Genomic DNA, 16906 nt, shown 5'->3' with positions numbered 1-16906 from the left:
AAAAAAGTTTTTTGCTGTGGCCTTCTCTGTTGCATTTCTTTATGCTAACGTTAGATAGAATGGTCCTATCCAGTGACAGACAAGGTGGATTTAAAATTTGGGACTGTTAAGGTCTCGCTGATGTGGACATGGGAGTTTTTCCAGCACTTTGATGACACAACTAAATTTTACACTTTCCATGCATGAAATGGAAGGTTTAAAATCTGTTCTACTTTAACACTCTGTGATGCTATAAATCTACACCTTCCAAAGGCAAGTAAAAGTAGGGAAGGACAGTTGTCCCAATGAGACAAACAGACACCCAATTCTGAATTCATAGAAAGTTTTCCATTTTGCCTGTTTGTACAATAAAGACAAGAGCATGGGTTACTGCTGGGCACATTTCTATTTTCCTGAGTCTTAATCCCACACTTTGAGCCTTCCTCACCTTTTTGATTCTGGCTTACCTATACAGATTTGGGGGTTGGTAAGATTAGCATGGTCTGTCTTTGTTTATATTAGTTTGTATTAGTTTTTTGGCAGGTTTGCTTCCTTCTACTTATCATCTCAATCTGCCAAAATGCCCCTCTTTTCAGTTTGCTTTGGTCTAAATTTGTGGTCTCAAGATGCTTCCTCTTAGTCCTGAGTTGAGGTTGGCTTTTGGAATTTGCTAAATTCGGTCTCCAGGCTTTGTCTGTATGTCTCCACTTCATTGATGTGGGACATGGCACTCCTCTGCTTTCAGGTCTGGGATTGTACTTGCTAGCTATAAATTATTAGCTTTTTATTAAACTTTAAGGAGTCTACCTCTTAGGTTAGAGAAGTATATCTTCTAAGCTCTCAGACAGTATTTGCCACAGGTAAGGAACTGTAATTTTTCTTTTTTTATATATTTTTGAAGTCGCTCAAAGACAGTATAGGCTGCCTGGGGTGAGGGTGAGGGGATGTCTCTTGCCCTTGGGAGGTGTTAAGTCTCCGTTGTTGACAACTTGGCTAGGATATTTTGGGGCTCTAGATAACCTTTAACCTTCCTTCTTATCTTGAGATTCCACAATTCTGAGTACCTCTGTGACAATAACCAGAAAATAAATAGTACATTTATGCTTAAAATACAGCTATAGGATAATACTATCACTACTAGTGAGCAATGACTGATTCCATCACCAGTCAGGACGAATGACTGTACCATGAAATTAGAAATGATGCCAGAAAGGCTGTGGCCCGTCTCTTTCTCAGTCTCCTGCTGCCTGAGATTTTTAATCTTATACAGGTTGGGATAGGACAAACTGATCTGTGTGAAAGACTGGTCTGTCAGATCTTATTTGTAGATTTAAACATTTGCCTCCATTTATAGGTATAAAAATGGCCATCCATTTCCAAATCCAAATCAAGTCTAGTCATTCATAACTCCTAAAATTTTTTTCTGCTTCTTAAGATCATTTAGGAAAAATTTATTTATTTTCCTCTTAATGTCATTTTTCATGAGGTTTAAACATGTAGGAGACTATAAACTAGTAGAATTTACACCATAATATGTATATTCTTTATATTAGATGCCTCTATGTGGATAATCCACTCATATGAAGCATAATTTAGATTTCGTAGACATTGAATTAACAGCAATCACTATCATTATGTAAATATGAGGTTCAGAGTTAAATCTGTTTTGGAAAATGAAGACGGGCCTTAACATAGCGCAAACTTAGCACCTGCCAAACAAACTAAAATGTGGTGAGAATCACATTGGCATTGCTTGGAAACATATACTAGTAGATGGCAAATGTTTGCTGCACGTCTCTTGAGCCAGACTGTACATTACAACCGTTATTACACCAGGCCTGCTCATCGTCTTACTATGGCTCCATTCCAATCCCCTCCCACCTCCCTGAGTACACGGCTCAGAAACATAAATAGAACTCTGTTAACATAAAGTCTATTATATTATATATATGTGTATCCTGTAAGTTATATAAATCTATATAAATATAACTTACATGCTATTCCTTGAAATATTGATGCCAACAGATACAAATTCTTAGAACTCGAGTTTGAATTCATTTCCTAAGATCAGGTAACTTAAATTTTTAGGTTTTAAGTTTTAGTATTATGCTGAGAAGTGCTACATAAACACCAAATAGAAAGAAAACGTGTCTTGGTAAATTTTTAAAATATTTATCCCTTGTTATCCTCCAGATTAAAAGCACATATCTGTACCCACCCTTTAACTGGAGGGAAGGGAGCATCCTCTGGTGGAGAAGGGACTGCCCCTCAGGGTGTTGATGGCTTCTTGGCCAATTGAGGTGGCAGCCTCAGGGAAGAAGACCCCTGTGGAGCTTGGGAAGGGTGGCCTATTTGATTTTGATGTGCAGGAGAGCCCTTCGGCTTTGAGGGACAGAGGGGAAAGGCTCTTTATTTTTAAAAATTAAAAATAATTACTTTTTATTTTTGTCTTTTTAGGGCTGCACCTGCGGCACATATAAGTTCCCAGGCTAGGGGTCCAATAGGAGCTGCAGCCACCAGCCTACACTACAGCCACAGCAACACCAGATTCCAGCTGCATCTCAGAACTAAGCTGCAGCTCATGGCAATGTTGGATCTTTAACCTACTGAATAAGGCCAGCAATCGAACCTGCATCCTCATGAATACTAGTTGGGTCCTTAACCTGACAAGCCACAACGGAAACTCCCTTCTATTTCTTGGTCGTTAGGTTTCCTGGATGGAAAGAGCCTCAAACAGGGATGGCCCATAAGCCACCTCTGACTTTCTTAGCAAAATGCTGATGTGGTCTCCTAAATTTCAATCAGACAGCACTGCCAGCCAGCGAGTGTATAAGGCTTGATGGCATCTCCAGCCACCTTGTTTTTTTTAAGGTTTACATGAAACATTGGTCTTTCATTCTCTCAGTGAGAACTCAGCTCCTCATGTGAGGCTGCAGTAAAAAGATCCTTGGTGAAATCTACTTTGCTTGGCACTGTTAGGGAATGTTCTGTGGAAGCAAGTTTTTCAGATTTCCAACACATATTAACTTAATTTGCATATAAATTGTAGTCACTTTATTGGGAAACCTTTTCAAGAATGACCACTGAGTCTGAGCTTTAATCTAACAGAGCCACACAGGTGAACCTCTGTGAATGGTCCAGAGTTCCATCAGTAAGACGGGTGTCTTGCTGGGCTGGATGCAGCTGGCTTGTAGAGGCAGGATGATCTTCCTGCTAATCGGCCCAGGTCTGAAGAGGTAAATATTCCACTTATATACACCCATCTCTTCAGTACCACACAACTTACACACCCAAATTGGAGCCATTAGTTTAAAAGAAGATATTTTTAAATCTTTGCACAGACATCCAATGTGTTAGCAGCATGTCAATTGAGAGGTGATGCCATCTGAATTATTATTTGGTCCTAGAGAGGTTTAAATCTCTCGGATTAAGTGTCTCCAAGGGAAGGCCATATTTTATAAATTATCCAACTCGACAGATGTAGAAAAGTCAACATTGTTTCAGAAAAATTATATTTGTAAACCATATGGCTATGTTCCAGGGCCTACCAATTTGTGAAAGCTCATGCTAATAAACCTCTAAGATCTAACTTAAAGTGCTTAATTTTTGCAAAGATACTCACTGCAGGAAGTGCAAAGAAAGAAATGCCAAGGAGTGCAAAGCCTGCAGAGAGCAGCCTTCCCAGCCAAGTCAGGGGGGTTTTGTCTCCATAGCCAATCGTTGTCAATGTTATCTAAAAACAAAATAAATAGGACATGCAGCTTAAGTACTTGAGAGGAAAGTTAGGACCCATGAATAGGAGTCAAAGCAACGTTTCCACTAAATCATTATTCAACAAGTCTTGTGGGCACATTTTATTACTGTGCTTTAATTTTCCATGACGCATAACAGAACTTCTCTTTGTTTAAGGAAGGGAATAACCTACATAACTTGTTCCTCCCTTATAACACAATTTTCCATCTTTTCTAAGTATATTCAAAGAAAGGTTATTTAAGTAAGTGGATAACCATCAGTGATGCAGAAATGATAACACCATGGATTTAGGACTGGATCAGTACACAAAACAATAATTTATGTTAATTAAGGCTGTCCACTTATTACCCTGGCAGGCATTTCCTGGTCGGTGTGTGAGAGGTACGTGTTTTCATCTGTAGTGGAAAAAAAATGAGAGGTACATGGTTCCTGTCCCAAAGTGTTTTTGGTATCAGAGGGGACTTATGTCACACACAAATGATTAAACACAAAATAGGGCAAGACAGGTTTCATGATGAAAGCACAAATAATCTGCTGTGCGAATTCAAAGATTACCAGTTTGGGGGAGGCGTTGAGGAAGCTTTGTTGAGGAAGATGTCATCATACTCAGGCTTTGAAGGAGGGGTAGTATTTTGAGAGGCAGAAATGATGAAGACGGTGATGCAAGGAGAGGAAACAGGTGAGTAGCTGCACAGCAGTGAGATAAACAGGGTGGGTTCTAATCAGTTGGGCTGGAACAGGGTAGGTCCGAAGGTTAACTAGTGATGCTACAGCTGGATCAAGAAGTATCTTTGACAAATGATCTTTGGGTCCCGTCTCTCCCATGGTCACACTGCTCCAGGGGCTGCTCACGTTCCTTGGAACAAAGCACCAAGGAGGTCCTGTCGATCTAGTGGAGTGGTGATGCGACAGAATGGGAACAGTGGCTGGGGGCAGTAAGGAGGTGGAGAGCAAAGAGAAGATCTTAGGAAGCTCAACAGAAGCACACCCACAGATGCTCTGGGAGGAAGGGGAAGACTAAGTCAGCAGGACCTGAACATTCCAAGTGGGATGATGACTGCCCCATAAATAGAAACATGATAACAAGAAAGAGAAGTTTTTGGAGAAAAGATGAAGAGTGGTTTTCAAATAAGGGTTTTTAAAATATCAGTATGACGTGGATCTAGAAATGTTGAGTAAGGAATTAAGATCAGGCTTGAGTCTTGAGAGAGATTGAAGCTGGCATAGATTTGGGTTTTAGAATTGGGCACAGGGTGGTGGTTTTATTAAGAAAGACTTGACGCACATCACTGCTGAAGTTTAAGGTGTACAGCACAACAGTTCGATTTACATATACAGTGAAATGATGACTGCAATAGGGTTTTTTTTTAATGTAATTTTTTATCCTTTTTTTTTTTTTTTTTGGCTGTGCCCACAACATGTGAATGTTCCCAGGCCAGGGATCGAACCTGAGCCACAGCAGTGACAATGCCAGATCCTTAACCTGCTGTGCCACCATGGAATTCCCACAATAGGTTTCGTTAACATCTGTCATCTCATATACATATAATAAAAAGAAGAAAATAGGAATGTTCTTCTTGTGATGAGAACTCTTAGGATTACTTTCTTAACTTTCCTATCTACCACACAGCAGTGCTAACTATAATCACCACATCGTACTAACCTCCCTGGTACTTATAATTGGGAGTCTGTACCTTTTGACCACCTTCTTCCAAACCTTCCCCCCACCCCATCTCTGCAAACCATAAATATGATCTCTCTTTAAACTTTTTTTTTTTTTAAGATTTCACCTATAAGTGAGATCATACAGTATTTGTCTTTCTCTGACTTATTTCACTTAGCCTTCAAGGTTCATCCATGTTGTCACAAATGGCAGGGTTTCCTTGCTTTTTTATAGCTGAGTATTATCTCTTTGTATGCATATATGCACCACAACTTCCTTATCCATTCATGTCTATGGACCCTGAGGCTGGCTGTGTCCTCACTCTTATAAATCATGTGCCACTGTCTCTTTGTTGCTGTTTCTGTAAATTTATTGGGGTATAGTTGACTTATAATCTTGTATTAGCTTCAGGTTTAGAGCAAAGTAAATCAGCTATACGTATACAGATGTTTCTTAATTGTCCTTTCTGCTTTTGCCTCTCTCAGGTTCCTTCCCTACACACCTGCAAGGGGTATTATTTCTTTATTCCTCTCTAAAAACCCTTCAATGGCTACTCACTGAATTCACAATAAATTCTAAGCTCCTAACTATGGACCACATGACCTAGTCTCTGCCTACATCTCCAAGGTCATCTTGGTCTCACCCTTGCTCACACTGGACTTTAACCATAGTATCCTTTCAGCTCCTCAGGCAGGCCAGGGTATCTCTGCCTCAGGGCCTTTGCACATTCTGTCCCCTAAGCTGGAACTGCTTTTTTCCCCCCAACTCTTCCTGGGGCTCCTTCTCATCCTTAAGATCTTATCCAAAACACCCCATTCTCAGAAAGGCTTCCCTGCCCACATTCTATGGCAGGGCCTTTGGTCTCTCTACTCTGCTTATTTCCTAATAGCACTTATCCTGAGGGCTAGTATGCTCTACTTTTCTTTGGGGAGGGGGTCCTTATTTCCTCTACTAGAAGTAGGGGCTGTGTCTTTACTCATTGTTTTCTTTTTAATATCCAGCACAATGTTTGCCATAGAGTAAGAGGAACTCAATAAATATTTAGGAAATAAACAAAGAATCCTTTCAAGAACACTGGCAACAGAGAAGTAGAGCTCAAGAACTCCCAGTGATCTCTGACTTGAGAGGAAGATTTCTAGGATGTATCTGTGCACATTTGCAGAGAGACTGAGACTGAAGGGGGAAGGTGTGGTGGCATTATGAGGGTAAAGGGTTCCCATAGGGTCAAGGGTGCAGTGGAGGGGTTGGCCTTGGCAGCATGGAAGGACATGTCTTCCACTGTAGGGGGGAGACATGAACACAGTGTGAGTGGAGGGCAGGACTGGATAGTTAGTTCCCTTCAATTCCAGTGAAGGACAAGGTAGCATCATCTGGGGTGGAGAAAATCTTGGAACAAGGGAAGGGTTCAGGCAGTGAGGGTGTGAGAGAAATTTGCTGGAAAACCAACCAGAGGCTTCCTGGGCAGAGGAGGCTCATCTGAGGTGGGAGAGAGGGAACTGGTACTGGAACCCAGCAGCCAAGTTGTCACCAGCAGTATCAGTAGGGGATTTGCAAAGGAATTCCTTGAGAAAAAAACATTCCTAAGTCAATTTTATTACAGGTTCCTAATCTTAAGTATGTGGGGAAGACTTTAATCTACTCTGCTTCTCTTAAAGAGCTTAATCAAGCAGAAGGAGAAAGGTCATAGTTTGGTCACAGCAATAACACTGCCTGTGTCATCTGCTTTCCATTCCAATCCCACATCTGACTTGTTCTTCTTGGTTTTAAACTGCTGCCTCCAAATGTGGGAGAATGAGACACAGCCAAGTGAGCATGTGCTCAGTCTGAGTAAAGGGTGCTGCGCCCTTATTCTGAATTCAGGGCTGCCCCCTCTTAGAGGATTGAGAGCTTGGCTGAGAGTGTAAGCAGCCTTCTGTGGCCAGGTGAGGCTTGAGAAGGATCTGGCAGTAGGGTGCCAGGGCTGGTGGTGCATGTTTCCTTTGCTTTGTGTCTGGAGGGCACATCCTTTCACTTCTTGTGGCTGCAAAGAGCACAATGGAGCTTCCTGGAGAACACTGACCCATCTACTGGATCTGGCTGCCCACTTTGCAAGGCATTGGATAAAATCATCCTTGGATGAGGTCTACATGAAGGTCGCTGATTTTCTCGACTTTCAGGTCCAACTGTCCTAGAGGTACCGGCATGTCTCCTTGGAATAGCACAGCTACACTGATGTTTCTTCTCTTTTCTGAGCACATGGGAGGCCCTGTGCATGTCTGTAAGCTGGTCCCTTTGCACAGGAACTGAGTAGCCCTCGTGGCTTATCCTCCTGCACTTGTGCTCAACAATGAACCTGCTTTTGTTTTCCAGAAATCATTCACCTTCCAGTGGCTGAACCCAGCAGTGATTAGTTTCATTTGGATCTAAAGTCAGAGGAAGGCTCACACAGAACCCCAAAGACACCAGCTCTTCAGGGGAGCTACTGGAACAGCTTCCTGTTTAAGAGGAGCTTGATAGTTTGCACATGTGATCTTCAGGGGTTGGTGGAAATCATGACTGGAGGAAATCCACTCTATTAGGCAGAATTTCATTTTTGACTACTTTCAGAACTTATAAGAGTTATGTTGCTTAACAGCTGCTGGAAAGTTAAGTTTACCTTTTTTCCTTTTTTTTAGGGCTGAATCCATGGCATATGGAAATTCCCAGCCTAGGGGTTGAATCAGAGCTGCCTACACCACAGCCACAGCAACACCAGATACTAGCCATGTCTGCAACCTACACTGCAGCTCACAGCAACGCCAGATCATTAACCCACTAGAAAGGTCAAAGATCAAACCCGCATCCTCATGGATACTAGTTGGGTTCGTGACTCGCTAAGCCACGACGGGAACTCCTGGGTAGTTCAGTTTTTAAAATTTATGTATTTATTTATTTATTATTGATTCCTGTTCACTGACTTTTAAAAAATTATTTTTATTTGAGTTCCCATTGTAGCTCAGTGGTAACAAACCTGACTAGCATCCACGAGGATGCAGGTTCGATCTCTAGCCTCACTCAATGATGGACCCGGCATTGCTGTGAGCTGTGGTGTAGGTCACAGACTTAGCTTGGATCCTGTGTTATTGTGGCTGTGGTGTAGGCCAACAGCTATAGCTCTGATTCAACCCCTAGCCTGGGAACTTCCATATGCCACAGGTGTGGCCCTATAAAGAGAAAAAAATTTTTTTTATTGAAGTATAGTTGACTTACAATGTTGTATTAATTTCAAGTCTACAGCAAAGTGATTGTTTTATATACATATTCTGGTCCAACTGGAGCTACAGCTGCCGGCCTACACCACAGCCACAGCAATGCAGGATCTGAGTTGAATCTGTGACTTACACCACAGCTCACAGCAACATCAGATCCTTAACCCACTCAGTGAGGTCAGGGATCGAACCTGCAACCTCAGGGTTCCTAGTTGGATTCGTTTCTGCTGCGCCATGACAGATATATATTCTTTTTCAGATTCTTTTCCATCCATGTTGCTGACAAGGGCAAGATTTCATCCTTTTCTATGGCTAATAATCCTGGCTAATATTCTTTTTTATGGCTATATATATACATATATTCCACATCCTCTTTTCTGTTCATCTATTGATGGGCACTTGGGGTTGCTTCCATGTCTTGGCTATTGTAAATAATGCTGCAATGAACATGGGGTGCCTGTAACTTTTCCAGTTAGTGTTTTTGTTTTCTTTGGGTAAATACCTAGGAGTAGAATTGTCAGATTATGTGGTAGTTCTATTTTTACTATTTTTGAGGCATCTTTATTAAATCCTTAATATTTTTGAAGTTTTTCCTTAGTGGCCGCACCAATTTACATTCCTGCCAAAAGGGCATAAGGGTTCCTAAGGAGGTTCTTTAAGTGAGGAAGATTCATGTTGACAGTTGATTGACAGTCTCCTCCCTGCCTCTCTTCTGTGTTCTTTTTCTCTTTTTTCTAGTCTCTTTTCTTTCCTTCTCTTCTCTTTGGGCCACTTTCTGAACGTCTCAGCAAGTGGAAGTCACAAAAGCTGTGAAGTTCATTTTGAAATTTGGTCACCTTGAACTAGCAGGTCAGAAAGATTTTGATTTTCAAACATCAGAAACTCCTGAAGTAGCAGCATCTTAAAATTTGGGTTCTGTTGTGGCAGGTAGCTTAGGGTATTAGCATTCGATACTGTTCTTCCAGGCTTATAGTCAAATATGTAACAACAGTAGTGATGAACATCTGTCTGGTGCTTAATAAAGTAGCTATACAGGTCCTAATCTCACTTAATACACACAGCTACTTCGTGTTTGTGTAATATTTTCTCAGTTTTACAGAGATATTAAATCATTGCTTAATATCACACCTCCACTAAATCACAATGACGGGGCATGAACCCTGGTCTCCTGACTGTAATTCTAACTGACTTTTTCAATACAGCATGTGCTCAATGCTTATGGAATAATACTGAGCAAAAGTGCCCAGAGTCATGTGTATGATGACAATATAAAAGGGAAAGATTTCTTTTCTTTCTTTCTTTTCTCCTTCTTCTTCTTTTTTTTTTGCTTTGTAGGGCCACACCCTTAGCACATGGAAGTTCCCAGACTAGGGGTCGAATCAATCGGAGCTACAGCTGCTGGCCTACACCACAGCCACAACAACACAGGATCCAAGCTGAGCCTGCGACCTACACCACAGCTCACTGCAATGCTGGATCCCTGACCCACGAAGCAAGGCCAGGGATTGAACCTGTACCTTCATGGATACTAGTCAGATTCATATCTGCTGTGCCACAATGGGGACTCCCAAAAGGGAGAGACTTCTTAGGAAAGAATTCCCCAAAGAGACTTATGACCAATGTACTCCATAAGTCCATGCCACTGAGGTAGGCATCGGTCTTGCAGAGGTTAATGACAACTAGGCTGTTTTCGTGGGTAATGGCTTGTGTATGTGTGTTTCAGTTTTTGCTTGGTAGTTAATAGTGTTCTTGAATAAGTTAGGAACTGGTGTATTGATTATCTCATGGCCAAGAAAAGCTTTGATATCATAAGGTAATGCATTGGTAGTAAGAAACATTTAAATTTTATTTACTGTACCAGCACTGGTTTAGAAAACAACAGCTTGTAAGAGGTTGCAGAAAACACTTTGTCCAGGTGAACCTGATGTAAGGAGCTCTGATTCTCAGAAGGGTAACTGGTACTGTCAAGGACAAGGGAATTTTTGCTCTTTCCACAACTCTGTACCATTTCTTATAGGTTTTTCAGGGGGATAAAACTCATGGCATATATTTGGGCTAAACAACCTGTTGAGTGTCATTGTACACAGAGCTTTCTCTATTGTTCTCTTGAAGAAAAATTCTAAAATTCAGAGACTACCTCTGGCTGACATCAAATCCTACATACCTGAAGTCATCATTTCAAGCACATGGTCTCAGGTGGAGGCTGTATTCAGATGCTTACTCAAAAGTAGATCTCTACTATCGGCTGCTGTATGCATATTTATTTATTTATTTTTAAGGGCTGCACCTGTGGCACATGGAAGTTCCCAGGCCACGGGTTGAACTGGAGCTGCAGTTGTAGGCCTACACTTCAGCCACAGCAATGCCAGATCCAAGCCATGTCTGTGATCTACACTGAAGCTCAAGGCAATACCCGATCCTTAACTTACTGAGTGAGGCCAGAGAATGAACCTGAATCCTCATGGATACTAGTTAGGTTAATTACCACTGAACCACAACAGGAGACCAGGGAGTTCCCTTCATGGCTCAGTGGTTAACAAACCCAACTAGGATCCATCGAACCAGACTAGGATCCATGAGGATGGGGGTTCGATCCCTGGCCTTGCTCAGTGGGATAAGGATCTGGCATTGCCCTGAGCTGTTGTGTAGGTCACAAACTTGGCTTGGATCCTGTGTTGCTGTGGCTGTGGTGTAGGCTGGCGGCTGCAGCTCCAATTTGCCCCTAGCCTGGGAACTTCCACATGCTGCAGGTACAGTCCTAAAAAGCAATAAATAAATAAACAACAACAATAATAATAAAAAGCCCATAAGTGTATCTTCATCACAGGAATAGCAGTAAATAGAAAGAGGACAAACTAGCCTTCAAGAATAGGTCATTACTGGGAAAAATTACTTCAGGAGGACCAAATCTTAAGCTATTTCAGAATAAACCTAAAGCAACTGAAAAGGAGGAAAATAATAATAGGAGATAACATTATATGGAACTCTGCTGGGCAATCAGAAGATCCTCTTTTCCTACAGCTGCCAGGGCCTCAGTCACTAGTGATGTCTCCTCCATCCACTCCACTCCCACTGTTATCAGTGCCCTTTAGTTGGTACTTCAGAACCCAGAACATCTTTTTACCGAAACCCCAATTCTCAAGCCCCTTGTGGATCCATCAGGAAGATACAGCTCATTTTCCTTCGCTGCAGAGATGCCTTCACCTCACACCTACAACAGGATGTCCATACTACCAGCAGAAACCATCTTTGATTGGACACCTACCCTGGTCTTAGTACCAGGCCCTTTATGTCAATTATCCCACTTATTCAATGAGCTGAGTATTGTTGTTAATTAGTATGGAATTATTTTCAAGGACCAAAGTTCCTCAAATTGTCACTGGCTTTGAGCAGCACTGACTGTACTATGTGTTCCTCCCAAAGCTGGTTTGGGGGACAGCCCTCATCATCTTCTTAATGGAAGGAGTTTGGTACTTGATATTTAATATTTAGAATTTATTGTGATACAGCATCCATAAACTACCAATTGCATTTTATACTTAATGTTGATACTTTGGGATTTTTTTTTTTTTTGGCTGCACTTGCAGCATATCGGAAGTTCCCAGGGCCAAAGATCAAATCCAAGGTGCAGCTGCAGCATATGCCACAGCTGTGGCAATAACTCCTGGGCTTTTTTTAAAAATAAATGGGGATTTTCTTTTTTCACCAATGCCTAGCACTAAGAAACATTCCAATTCAGGATGATTTCATTTCCTTATTTATTCTGGATACTTTCTTAGTTAGCAAGATGTCCATTAAGTGCAGCATGGACAATTTTATCTAAAAAGTATCCAAGAGTTCCCTGGTGGTATAGTGGTAAAGGACTTGGTGTTGTCACAGCTGTGACTTGTTATTACTGTAGTGGCATGGGTTTGATCCTTGGCCTGGGAACTTCTACATGCCATGGGTGTAGCTAAAAAAAAATAGGTTTTGTTAAGGTCTTCGGTAATATACTATAAAAATGTATAGTATTCTAAATTTACTTTACTTCACTCTGGAGACCTAGTGTATGTTCTTATAAAGAACAAAAATAATAAACTCTTTTGTTTGCTTTTTCGTGTCTTTTTAGGCTTCAGACAGTTTCATTAATGGGTCAGTTAATACTAACAGACCCACTATGGACCAACAAGGCCTTTTTATTCCTAGAAGCTCAATGTCTTAGAAAATTTTCACTCTTGTAGTCAAGACTACATTTTTTTTAAAATAGACACATAATTAGGCCATTCAAAAACCCTGTTAAATACAGATTAAACTTCAGTCAAACGAGCACTCCTGAAATGGAAATCAATGAATAGATGCTGTTTTTCCCTGCAAGGCATAGAGATGACCTTGAAAACATGCTTTGTGGTTTTTTCTGGCAACAGAAATAAGCTGGTGACTAAGTGAGAGGTATATTGAGAGTTTCCCACACACCATTTAACATATAATACAGTGATTCTGGAAGATGGCAGAATTGAAGGACTGGAGCTCACCTTCTCTCATAAAAACAACAAAATTACAGCCAAATGCTGAACAACCTTCAACCAAATGGACTGGAAACTTTCAAAGAGATATTCTACTACAAAAGACAAAGAGGAGGCCACATCAAGAGCATTCTACACAATAACCAAAATATGGAAACAACCTAAATGTCCATTGACAGAAGAGTGAATAAAGAAGATGAGGTACATACACACAAGGGAATATTACTCAGCTGTTAAAAGGAAAGAAATAATGGCATTTGCAGCAGCATGGATGGACCCAGAAATTATCAGGTTAAATGAAGTCAGGAAGACAGTGAGACACTAACATCAAACGCCATCCCTTACATGCGAAATCTAAAGAAAAAAAAAACAACACAATGAACTTCTTTGCAGAACAGACACTGACTCACAGATTTTGAAAAACTTATGGTTTCCAAATGAGACAGGTTGGGGGATGGGGGATGTGCTGGGGGTTTGGGAATGCTATAAAATTGGGTTGTGATGATCATTGTACAACTATAAATGTAATAAAATTCACAGTAATTTAAAAAACCATATAATACAATGATTCTGATTTGTGATAAGGAGAAAGGAAGATTGATGGAAGGGAGGTTTCCTCAACAGCTGCCAGGTAGATTCATCAATAGTTGCATCTCAATGGAGAAGGGGCACCTGAGTGTCTCAGTCATCCAAGCACATTAGAATTATCAGAGAGAAGCAAAAACTATATTTAAATTCAGGTCTTTGCTTTGAGGGCTGGGATAATAATTTGTCTTCCCCTTGTTGACTAGAAAAGCCTCCTATTTGCTCAGTTTACACAGTTTATCCTACCATGAGTCATAGATTCTCTTTTGTTCTCTACACATAAAAAGTATTTTAAGAATCTCAGATGACTGCTCTCCTTTGGATTTTCCACTTTTCTCCTTTCAAAAGGCCATTATTGCTTGTAGTGGAGGAGGAGGAGTTGAGAACCAAATTATTAAACCAATAGAATGCTTTGCTATCTAGGCATAAACCTGACTAAGGAGGCAAAAGACCTGAATGTCAAAAAGTATAAGACACTGATGAAGGAAATTGAAGACAGGAGTTCCTGTCATGGCTCAGTGGTTAATGAAGCCAACTAGCATCCATGAGGACATGGGTTTGATTCCTGGCCTTGCTCAGTGGCCAAAGATCTAGTGTTGCCATGAGCTATGGTGTAGGTCATAGATGTGGCTCAGATCCCATGTTTCTGTGATTGTGGCATAGGCCAGCAGCTGTAGCTCCGATTGGACCCCTAGCCTGGGAACCTCCATATTCAGTGGCTGTGGCCCTAAAAAGACAAAAGACGTAAATAAACACATAAATAAATAAATAAAAATAAAGAAATTGAAGATGACACAAATAGATGGAAAGATATAGCATGTTTTTGGATTGGAAGAATCAATATTGTCAAAATGACTACACTATCCAAGGCAATCTACAGATTCAGTGCAATCCCTATCATATTACCAATGGCATTTTTCACACAACTAGAAGAAAATATTTAAAAATTTGTATGGAAACACAAAGTACCCCAGACAGCCAAAACAATCTTGAGAAAGAAAAACACAGCTGGAGGCTCCCTGACCTCAGATTATACTACAAAGCTATAGTAACCAGACAGTATGGTACCGGCACAAAAACAGACATATAGATCAATGGAACAGGCTAGAACACCCAGAAATAAACCTACACACCTATGGTCAACTAATCTATGACAAAGGAGGCAAGAATACAATGGAGAAAAGATAGTCTCTTCAATAAGCGGTGCTGGGGAAACTGGACAGCTACATATAAAAGCATGAAGTTAGAACATTCTCTAGCACCATACACAAAAATAAAGTAAAAATACATTAAAGACCCAAATGTAAGATTGGTGTAAGATAGGATATCATGAAACTCCTAGAGGAAAACATAGAACACTCTATGACATAAACTGCAGAAATATTTTTTGGATCCGTCTCCTAGACGGAAATTACCAACAAGAAATTAATTTCCAAAATATACAAACAGTTCAAGCAACTTTATATATATATAAAATAGAATAAATATCTCAATCAATAAAAGGGGAGAAGATCTAAACAGACATTTCTCCAAAGAAGACACGCAGATGAGCAGTAGGAATATGAAAAGATGCTGAACATCACTCATTATTGGAGAAATGCAAATCAAAACTACAATGAGGTATCACACCAGTCAGATTGGCCAACATTAAAAAATCTACACATAATAAATTCTGGGTGTGGTGAAAGGGGAATCTTCCTTGTTGGTGGGAACTTAAAATAGTTCAGTCGCTATGGAAGATGGTATGGAGTTTCCTTAAAAAACTAGAGTTACCATATGATCCTGCAATCCCACTCCTGGGCACATATCTGGAGAAAACACTAATTTGAAAAGATACACGCATCCCAATGTTCATTACAGCACTATTTAAAATAGCTAAGACATGGAAGCAACCTAAATGTCCATTGACAGAGGAATGGATAAAGAAGATGTGGTACATATATACAATGGAATATTACTCAGCCACAAAAAGAATAAAATAATGCAATTTGCAGCAACATGGATGGACCTAGAGATTATCATACTAAGTGAAGTAAGCCAGACCAAGGTAAATACATGATATCGCTTATATGTGGAATCTAAAATATGATACAAATGAACTTATTTACAAAACAGAAACAGACCCACAGACATAGAAAACAAACATATATACATATCTGAATCACTTCGCTGTATACCTGAAATTAACACAACATTGTAAGTTAACTACAATAAAAAATGGTTGGGAATTTCCACTGTGGCTCACTGGTAATGAACCTGACTAGTATCCATGAGGATGCGGGTTCCACCCCTGGCCTTGCTCAGTGGGTTAAGGATCTGGCGTTGCTGTGAGCTGTGGTGTAGATCACATTCATGGCTTGGATCCTGCATTTCTGCAGCTGTGGTGTAGGCTGGCAGCTGCAGCTCTGATTTGACCCCTAGCCTGGGGACTTCCATATGCTGCAGGTATGGCCCTAAAAAAGACCAAAAAAAAAAAAAAAGGTTAATAAAACTGAATGCTTTGTTACCAAAGGCACAATCCTATAGACTTTACTCTGATGATTTAAGAGAAAAAAACTTCCTAGGAATATAATTGTCATTCTTATTCATTTTATTGCTGCTATGCAATCAACAAACATACCAAGTTCTGCTGCCCACAAGCCCTGACAAATATCATGGTCCTTGACAAGAGTTCTATTAGAAAGGAATACAAAAATACGATACCTTTTAAAATTGTACCACCAAAAATCAAATACCTGGAATAAACCTGACCAAGGAGGTGAAAGACTTATATGCTGAGAACTATAAAAGATTAGTCAAGGAAATCAAAGAAGACACAAAGAAATGGAAAGATATCCAATGTTCCTGGGCCAGAAAAATTAATATTATAAAAATGACCATACTACCCAAAGTGATCTACAGATTCAATGCAATCCCTATCAAATTACCCATGACAGTTTTCACAGAACTAGAACAAATAATCCAAACATTTATATGGAACCATAAAAGATCCAGAATTGCCAAAGCGATTCTGAGGAACAAAAACCAAGCAGGAGGCATAACTCTCCCAGACTTCAATCAAAACAGTATGGTTTTGGTACCAAAACAGACATACAGACCAAAAGAACAGAATAGAGAACCCAGAAATAAACCCAGACACCTATCATCAATTAATCTTTGACAAAGGAGGCAAGAACACTAAATGGGAAAAAGAAAGC

The 16906-nt window shown here is 40.4% G+C and overlaps 1 protein-coding gene across 3 annotated transcripts in view; it reads right to left on the bottom strand.

Annotated features, from left to right (window-relative positions):
- The window catches only part of KCNQ5 (potassium voltage-gated channel subfamily Q member 5), a 504606-nt gene that overhangs the window by 86284 nt on the left and 401416 nt on the right, over positions 1 to 16906 (bottom strand). For 2 of the 3 annotated variants that reach the window (XM_047760371.1, XM_047760380.1), the window contains exon 6: positions 3602 to 3712. The exons of the other annotated variant lie outside the window; for it this stretch is intronic. In XM_047760371.1, the coding sequence (XP_047616327.1) occupies positions 3602 to 3712 (111 nt within the window). The remainder of the gene's footprint in view (positions 1 to 3601; positions 3713 to 16906) is intronic. 3 annotated transcript variants of the gene reach the window in all.

Source organism: Phacochoerus africanus, chromosome 2, assembly GCF_016906955.1.
Source record: "Phacochoerus africanus isolate WHEZ1 chromosome 2, ROS_Pafr_v1, whole genome shotgun sequence".
NCBI lineage: Eukaryota > Metazoa > Chordata > Mammalia > Artiodactyla > Suidae > Phacochoerus > Phacochoerus africanus.
The sequence above is the reverse complement of the archived record's forward strand: the minus strand, read 5'-3'. Positions and strand labels throughout refer to the sequence as shown.